At 55.6% G+C, this 8,372-nt stretch overlaps 1 protein-coding gene across 1 annotated transcript in view; it reads right to left on the bottom strand.

Annotated features, from left to right (window-relative positions):
• Positions 1-8,122, bottom strand: part of MUC4 (mucin 4, cell surface associated) — an 88,798-nt gene extending 80,676 nt beyond the window's left edge. Inside the window, exon 1 of the mRNA XM_011978732.1 lies at positions 8,041-8,122. Within this exon, the coding sequence (XP_011834122.1) occupies positions 8,041-8,122 (82 nt within the window). The remainder of the gene's footprint in view (positions 1-8,040) is intronic.
• Positions 8,123-8,372: the final 250 nt, after the last annotated feature.

Raw genomic sequence — 8,372 nt, 5'->3', positions numbered from 1 at the left:
CCCCTCCCTTTTCTCGCCGTCTGTATACACCCCTCCCTTTTCTCGCCGCCTGTATACACCCCCTCCCTTTTCTCACCATCTGTATACACCCCCTCCCTTTTCTCGCCGTCTGTGTACACCCCCTCCCTTTTCTCGCCGTCTGTATACACCCCCTCCCTTTTCTCGCCGTCTCTATACACCCCTCCCTCTTCTCGCCGCCTGTATACACCCCCTCCCTTTTCTTGCCGTCTGTGTACACCCCCCCTTTTCTCGCCATCTGTATATACTCCCTCCCTTTTCTCGCCATCTGTATACACCCCCTTCCATTTACCTATGTGCGAGGATTGAACTATGTGTCTTCCTAAAAGTTTCAGGGGCTAAAATCTTGAAAGAGACAAACCACATCTGGAAACCTAGCTGCAAAATCCCAGAAATTACTTCATGACAACTCCTTAAAATCCGGCCGTTGTTAAAATAATGTCAGCTCGAGGTCCAGACGGACTGGGACCCAAAAGAGCCACCAGAACAAGACACGTGGACACAGGACTCAGCCCGATTCTTGCGTGCCTTCGTTATCAAGGCTTTCCCTTGGGAACCCATGCTTTCCCCTCTGAAAATTAAAGCAGCTACTTTAAGTAGAAATCTGGCTGCTTCCCCTTTGCTAGTTTTGGTTAATACATTCACTTTCTTCCTACCAGACCTCGTGGATTAAACTCTGCAGGCAGCGTGGCCTCTGCATCTGTGTGGGGTCTCGAGTTACTGGGGGTCAGCTGACTTGTGATGAGCAGACCAGGGAGGCAGGACTTCTCCTTCCTTTTCTCATGGGCACATTATGACGCCATGAATAATACAGATGTTCACAGCTCGTGCTCGTGTTCGTGCTTTACAGCTCATCTTGTTAACAGCGGCCGCATTTCACAGGTGAGGACATCGAGATTTGAAGAGACTGAGTGATATTACATGCCTTGGAAGTGGCAGGGCCGGGGGCTCGGGGCAAGAGCAGCTGCTCGGAAGCTGCGAGCTGCTCAGCTCTGGGACTGCCACCGAGTGGGTGGAGAGCCGAGGCAAGGATGGGGAAACGGTCACTGACCTGCCCCAGATGCTTGGACTGCCACGTGCAGAGGTCTCTGAGCCTGAGGCTGAGCCAGGCTCATTCTTGGGACGGACGCGGTGACACTGGGGTATTTTTGCCAATGTTCCTGGCGTCTCTTTTCCGGAAAGATGTTAGGGTGAGTGTGAAGGCTGTTGACCCCTTAAGGTGACAAGGTCACTGTGAGAAGACACACGTGTGTCATCGAGTGAAATGGAGAGTTTTTAAGACATTCTCTCAGAGGAGGAGGCTCCATCCAGGGACAAGGAGGCACTGGAGCTGGCACTGAGGTACAGACGTTCCCCACATCTGAGTCCTCGAAGCCTCCGTCAAGCCTCTGCCATCACGTCAGCCAGAGATCTCCCATCAAGGTAGTTCTTTTCTCCCCTTGAACTGCCTTGGGTGGGAGACGCCCCGCAGGGCCTCGCGTCTTTTAGGGCTCCAGGAACGTGAAGGCTGAGTGGCAGTAGCATGGTTTTCCCCAGGTGGTCCCCAGTCCCTCTGGTGACTCCACAGGTGTGCCGAGGTGACAGGTGTGCTGTTGGCTGGGGAGAAGGACTGGCAGCAGCATGAGTGACGATGGCGGAAGACAGACTCCCAGACGGATGAAGCTGCTCCCTGAAGAAACAGCAAAGCCTGCGGTGTTCTAAGTGCTGCGGCTTGAGGCTTGCTCCTAGCATCTGGTCTGTTTGCCTTGGGTGTTTCCTGGAACCGGAGGTGAGGAACCCGTAAGCCATATCGCCCACAGGGTTTCACTTTCCTGGCATTACTTCCTGCCCGGTGGGGCCCCTGCCAGGCTGCCTCAGGCAGGGCAGTGCAAGCCCAAGGGAAGTGCCCAACGGTAAGGATGGCCTTGAGGAGAACATTCGCCTGCACACAGGCGGCAGGCGGCCGGGGAGGCGTGCAGACGCTGAACCGCCGGCCCCACCGCCCTTGGTGGGAGCTAATGCTATCTGTGTATCAGCCCCAGAATCAACTGTGACCAGCGTTGTGACCACGCTGGGGTGACAGGCATGAGCCACCATGCCCGGCCTTGTCTGTCATTTTAGTTACTCAAAATCCATAATCTGGGTCGGGCGCAGTGGCTCACACCAGGAATCCCAACACTTTGGGAAGCCAAGGTGGGCAGATCACTTGAGGTCAGGAGTTCGAGACCAGCCTGGCCAACATGGTGAAACCCCATTTCTACTAAAAATACAAAAATCAGCAGAGCATGGTGGCGTGTGCCTGTAATCCCAGCTACTCGGGAGGCTGAGGCACGAGAATCTCTTGAACCCTGGAGGTGGAGGTTGCGGTGAGCCGAGATCACGCCACTGCCCTCCCCTGGGTGACACAGTGAGACTGTCTTAAAAATATAAATAAATAAAATAACATAAAATTCATAATCTATTCCACAGCTTGCAAAGTCCTGTGCGATCTAACACCTGCCTTCTCTTCCAAGCCTTCCCAGGGGCCAAGCTCTTTCCTGCCTCTCCATGAGCTCTGCCTCTGCCTGCTCAGGCCTGGCACTTTCCCACCCAGCTGTCCTCAGCCTCAGGCCTCAGCTCCCCCCACAGAAGCTCCTCACAGGGGCCTTCCTGACTTGTCAGTCAGACGCAGGGGCCTTCCTGATTTGTCAGTCAGACGCAGTTCCCGTACTCTCTGGCCATTCAAAATGCAGCTCTCAGCACCCTGAACTTTCCCACCCTGCGTTTACCACATGCGCAGCTGGGAACATTTCTGTAATTATTTGATGTCTGTCTGCACCAAGATTTTAGCGCCAAGAGACTGGGCCACGTCTGTTTCATTCTTCACTGTGTGCATCCAGTGCTGTGTCCTAGAACAATGTCAGGAACTTAAGGCAGGCATTTCCTAAACGGTTGTTGAATGAATGAAAGAATGAATGAATGAATGAACGAACGAACGAATGAATGAATGAATGGATAGATGGATGGATGAATGAATGAATGAATGAATGAATGGCTGTCTCAGCAGCGTGTGTGAATGCTTCTGTTCTTCCCTCCATTGGTGGGCTGGGCTGGTTTGGAGATGCTGAAAGGCTCCGTGCTGCAGTGAGGCAAGAGACCTGGGATCTAGTCCCAGCTGCCTCACTTACGGACTCTATGACCTTAAACAAGTCACTTAACTTAGCTTTGAAAAGCAGGAACCGTGACGGATTCATCTTCCTGTCCAGAGCTGCTGGCATGAGTAGAAATTCTGCAAGTGAATGAACAACTCCAAAGGCTAGGCTCCTTCTTATTCCAAATTCCCCCAAAATCCACTGGCAACTGGACTTTTGGAACCCAAACTGCAACCTGGTGGGGGCGGTATCCACAGAGAGTCCATGTTGCTGCGGTTCCTAAACACGCACACGTGGGGAGTGGAGCTGCCGGCAACACAGCCAGTGCCCTTCCTCCTGTCCTCCCAGCAGGCGTGCCACTGCAGGGCCTCATGTGCAACACCAATGCCCAGTTCCTGAGGCCTCTTCAGAGTCTCAAGGAGAAGGGCGAAAAGGCATTTCAACCTCTATGAAGTAGGGCCGGGCACAGTGGCTCACACCTGTAATCCCAGCACTTTGGGAGCTGAGGTGGGTGGATCACCTGAGGTCAGGAGTTCGAGACCAGCCTGGGCAACATGGTGAAACCCCATCTCTACTGAAAATACAAAAATTAGCTGCTGTGGTGGTGGGCGCCTGCAATCCCAGCTACTCAGGAGTCTGAGGCAGGAGAATCTCTTAAACCCGGGAGGCAGAGGCTGCAGTGAGCTGAGATCGCACCACTTCACTCCAGCCTGGGTGACAGAGCGAGACTCTGTCTCAAAAAACAAACAAATCCATAAAACCAACAACAACAAAAAACCGTCTATGAAGTGCCAACAGATTCAGTTATTTTGACTCAATTTTTCAGAACACGCTGGGGCATGAACTCAGCCTGGTAGAAATATGTATGTTTAAGATAAAAGGTTGAAACTAGGGGGAGAGCGAGCCTAAAAGGTCCCTGTCCAGGCCTTCAGAGAAGTGGCTCTGAGAGCTACATGATGTGCATATTTTCAGCATTTAACGGCACCGTGACACCAGAGGACAGACTCAGGAACAAAACCACCCGCTGAGCACACAGGAGTCCAGCCGCTTCGTGTCCTCTCTTGGCAATGAAGACACAAACCACTTGCGTGTCAAGCGTTGCCAGGCCAGCCTCGGTCTCCACAGCTGAGCCCAGAAACCAAGGGCATGGCGGGACTCACAGGCAGGGAGCGGTGAGGCAGAGCCGTCTGCTGGAGCGAGCCCTGCTCTGGGGCCACGACTGGCACTCGGGGTCCCTTCGTGCAATAAGCCACGTTCTGAATACACCACGTCAGCCCTTGCAAACCCACAGGAAGCACAGGGTGGCTTTTTAGAGGCACGAGGATCCTTACATGAAAGGATGTCACCCTGGGCCGACGCCAGTGCCCACGCCATTCCGGGTTCCGTCACCCTCCCTCCCCTTCTTCCCAGGCCTCTCTCTCAAACGTGTCTTTATGGCTTTTCTCTTTTTTTTTTTTTTTTTTTTTTTTTTTGATGGAGTCTCGCTCTGTCACCCAAGCTAGAGTGCCGTGGTGTGATCTCGGCTCACCGCAACCTGTGCCTCCCAGGTTCAAACGATTCTCCTGCCTCAGCCTCCCGAGGAGCTGGAATTACAGGCGCCCGCCACCATGCCTGGCAAAATGTTGTATTTTTAGTGGAGACGGGGTCGGCCAGGCTGGTCTTGAACTCCTGACCTCAGGTGATCCACCAACCTGGGCCTCCGAAAGTACTGGGATTACAGGTGTGAGCCACCGCGCCCGGCCCTTTATGACTTTTCTACTTTACACCAGATGCTGTCTCGTTTCATCCTCATGACAGCCCTACGTAGCAGCCCCTTCCCCTTGGGCTCAGTTTGCCGACGAAGACCCTGAGACTCCAGAGCCAAAGGGGCGTTGCCTGTGTTCCCCGGGCTGCCAAGGGCGTCGCTGGCGCTGGGCCTCTGGGTTCCAGCTCCTGCTCTTTGCTGTGCCCCTTGCTGGTCGTTGGCCACAGTTTGGCTGATTTTCTTGGCGGGACCTCCCGTCCTGGGATCCTCTCCCTCTGCGTGTCCTGGAGCACAGTGGGGTTTCCAGAGGGCAGAGGGGTCTATGGAGAGTTTTGGGGTCCTTGGTGGCAAGTTCAGGTGGCCTCTCCCAGACCGACAGACAGACTGCGGGTTCTCCGAGGAGGGGCCCACAGAGATCCTTCCCCTCGGGCTGTGCTGTGGCCGGCGTCTCCTCCCTGCCTGTCCCGTGCTTGGTCCAGCCTGTCACCTCCCCGGGGTCACGGACAGTGACCCTTGGAGACCAAGGCCTATTTCAACCCAGTGGCCTTTTCCTGGGGCATGGAACCAGGACAGCCAGGCTTCCTTCTGAGTCATTCCTGCCTGGGGCCACCAGTGGACACCAAATTTCCATTTGTCCTCCTCTAGCCCACCTCTGTCTGCTGTGCCTTATCCTTTAACCCTTGAGAGCCAGGGCTGTTCCTTAAGGAAACCCTCATTGTGGCGGCTCCTTTGTGGAAACCCTGGGTTTTTCCTCTGGCCTGGGGCTTCAGTGTGATGCAGCCTGGGTGAGGGTCCTGCCAGCAAGTGTGCAAACAGACCCTAGACTCAAACATAGGCAGGTCATCTGTAAGCCCCCTCAGGGAGCCAAAAGGAATGGGGCTGACTGGCTGCCAGTGCCCCAGCAGCTGCCCTGTGGGGTGGGGGCCGCCTGCCCACCGTTGGTGACTGCTTTTCCTGCCAAGGCCCTGGTAATGCCCGGTCAGATGTGTGGGTGCCATCTCCCGGCCACTGCCACCTCCTCTCCTGGCCCAGCTCCACTTGGTCCCCTTAACGACGCAAAGGACCCAGCGCTCCAGGGCATGCCTAGCCTCTTCGGGTCGCCATGGAGATGCCTTTGCACACCAGCCGTCCTCCACTCCCTCTCGGGGTCATGGCCCGTGCTTTTCCACGCCCACCCCGGGTCTTGCCCCTCTGGACTCCTCTCTACAGACCCCGCTTCCTGGCTCCACATGGAGCTGAGTGCCCAGCTGGTACCTAGCCATTTGTGGTCAGCTTTAAATCACAGATTTTGAAACTCAAGAACTTAGGCATCAGGAGGTCAAGTCATTCACCACGGCTCTTTACACAGGGGACCGGGGCCCTTGGGAGACACGGGGCGGGGCCTGGTCACGGGGACCATAACGGTTCATGGCAAAGACTTGGCACTGGGGCTCCTAAATGCGAGCTGCCTCCCTGGCACCCCAACCCCCAGCCTCGCTCTGGGAGTCGCGATTCCCATGGAGACCCCTTCAACCATCTGCAGGGCGAGGCCGTGTGGCGGCTGCTTCTGGCCTCCATGTCCTCACAGTGGGATGAGCACTCGAGCGAGGGTATGTGGCCGGGGTGGGGTGGGGGTGCTTGTCCTGAGCCAAGTCCTGAAACATTTTGAGATGCAATGTTCCACTTCACCAGCCCGGTTTCTCTTGCAGCCTTTACAGGGCATTCCCCTTCTGACCCACTCCCAAGAGGCGCCTCGAAAATGCGCCCAAGAACCACTTTCCTTCGGTGGATGTTTCTGGCCTGCTGAGGCAGGGCAGGAGCTGAGACTCGACTTCAAGTCTCAGCTGGCTTCAACTCAGTTGGCTTCAACTCCGTACCTCTCACCCTCTCCTGGACCCCAGACGCTCCCCCAAAGACTCAGACACCCAGAAATACAGAATGAAAGTTGGTCCCGAAGCCAGAGGGGCAGCCTGGAAGGTGTGGGGAAGAGGACTGGGGGCCCCGGAGGGAACGTCTCCCACAGGCCTGGCATCCCTCCTCTGCCGGCTCTGTACATGGAGGAGGCCAAGGCCAGTGCCAGGCTACGAGCCCCAGGCAAGGCCGTGATCCAGGTGAAAGCTTTTAAACCCAAGCTCAGAGGCAAGAAGCCCACGGCCAGCACCTCCTGGCCCTCTCCGCCCTGCCGCCTCCTCCACACCGCCCTCCAGCCGGCCTGCCTCTCCTCCTGGTCGCTTCCCTCAGTTGCTGCTGTCTCCCGATCGTCTCCTCTCTCCATTCCCAGGTGTGTCAGTTTGTCTGTCTCTCACCTGTCTCGTCCTCTCACCCTGCGGCTTTATTTGAGTTTTCTTCCGTCTTCATCACCCAGCTTTCCTGGCGTCTCCTCCACCCCGGCTCTGTACACAGGGGTGTGCATCTTTCTCCTCGACTCTGTTCCTCTTGCTCTGGCTCTGACTGTCTTTCTCTCCACGAGTAAGCCCTGGCTCCCTCCATAGATCCTTCCAGACATCGCCGGGCTGCCCTCTGGTTCTCTGTCCTCTTTTCTCTCTCTTTCGAGCATTCTCCCTGTCTTTCCCCTCAGATCTTGTCCCGTATCTGCCAATTCACACCTCCTCTTCCCCACTTTTCCCCTCTTCTTATTTCTTATTTTATTATTTACTTATTTATTTATTTAATTTTGAGACAGTGTCTCACTCTCTCTCCCAGGCTGGCGTGCAATGGCGCGATCTCAGCTCACTGCAACCTTCACCTCCCAGGTTCAAGCGATTCTCCTACCTCAGCCTCCTGAGTAGCTGGAATTACAGGCATGTGCCATCACGCCCGGCTAATTTTTGTATATTTTGTAGAGACAGGGTTTCTCCATGTTGGCCAGGCTGGTCTCAAACTCCTAACCTCAGGTAATCGCCCTGCTCGGCCTCCCAAAGTGCTGGGATGACAGGCGTGAGCCACCGTCTGGCCCTGTCTTCTTTCTCTCCCCCTCTTCCCTTCCTCTTCTTTCCCTCTCTGGGTCTCTCTCCACCCTCCCCCTATGCTGTCCATTCATCTCTTTCTCCTTTCTCTCTCCCTCTTTTTCTCTCTCTTCTCTTCCTCTTCTCTGTCTCCGTTTCCCCTGTTCTCTCTCTTTCTCTGACAGCTCCCAGTTCCCCCATGTGCTCCCCACAGCCAGCCTCACCTGCTCTCTCCATCACTTACCTGGGACCACATGTGGAAGGAGGCAGAGACACAGGCAGCTCAGGGACACCCAGGGGACCCTCCTCCAGCGTGTCCCCTTCATGGCTGCCGCAAAAGTTCCTCTGGCTCCCTGGGGAAGCTCCACGCCCAGGAGTTGCAGTATGAGAAGCAGACTGTCCCCTCCAGCGGCTGGCCCGAACCAAGTGCGTTTCTCTGAAGGGGCCAGAGAACCTGGGAAGAGGACAAAAGAGGGCGGGGCCCCACACCAATCAGGCTTTTCTCTCCTCAGCCCCACCCCACTCCCCACCAGGAAAGAAAATACCGGTGCACCCATTGCTCTGCGCTCTGCTCCT

This window comes from Mandrillus leucophaeus, unplaced genomic scaffold (assembly GCF_000951045.1).
Source record: "Mandrillus leucophaeus isolate KB7577 unplaced genomic scaffold, Mleu.le_1.0 Scaffold199, whole genome shotgun sequence".
NCBI lineage: Eukaryota > Metazoa > Chordata > Mammalia > Primates > Cercopithecidae > Mandrillus > Mandrillus leucophaeus.
The sequence above is the reverse complement of the archived record's forward strand: the minus strand, read 5'-3'. Positions and strand labels throughout refer to the sequence as shown.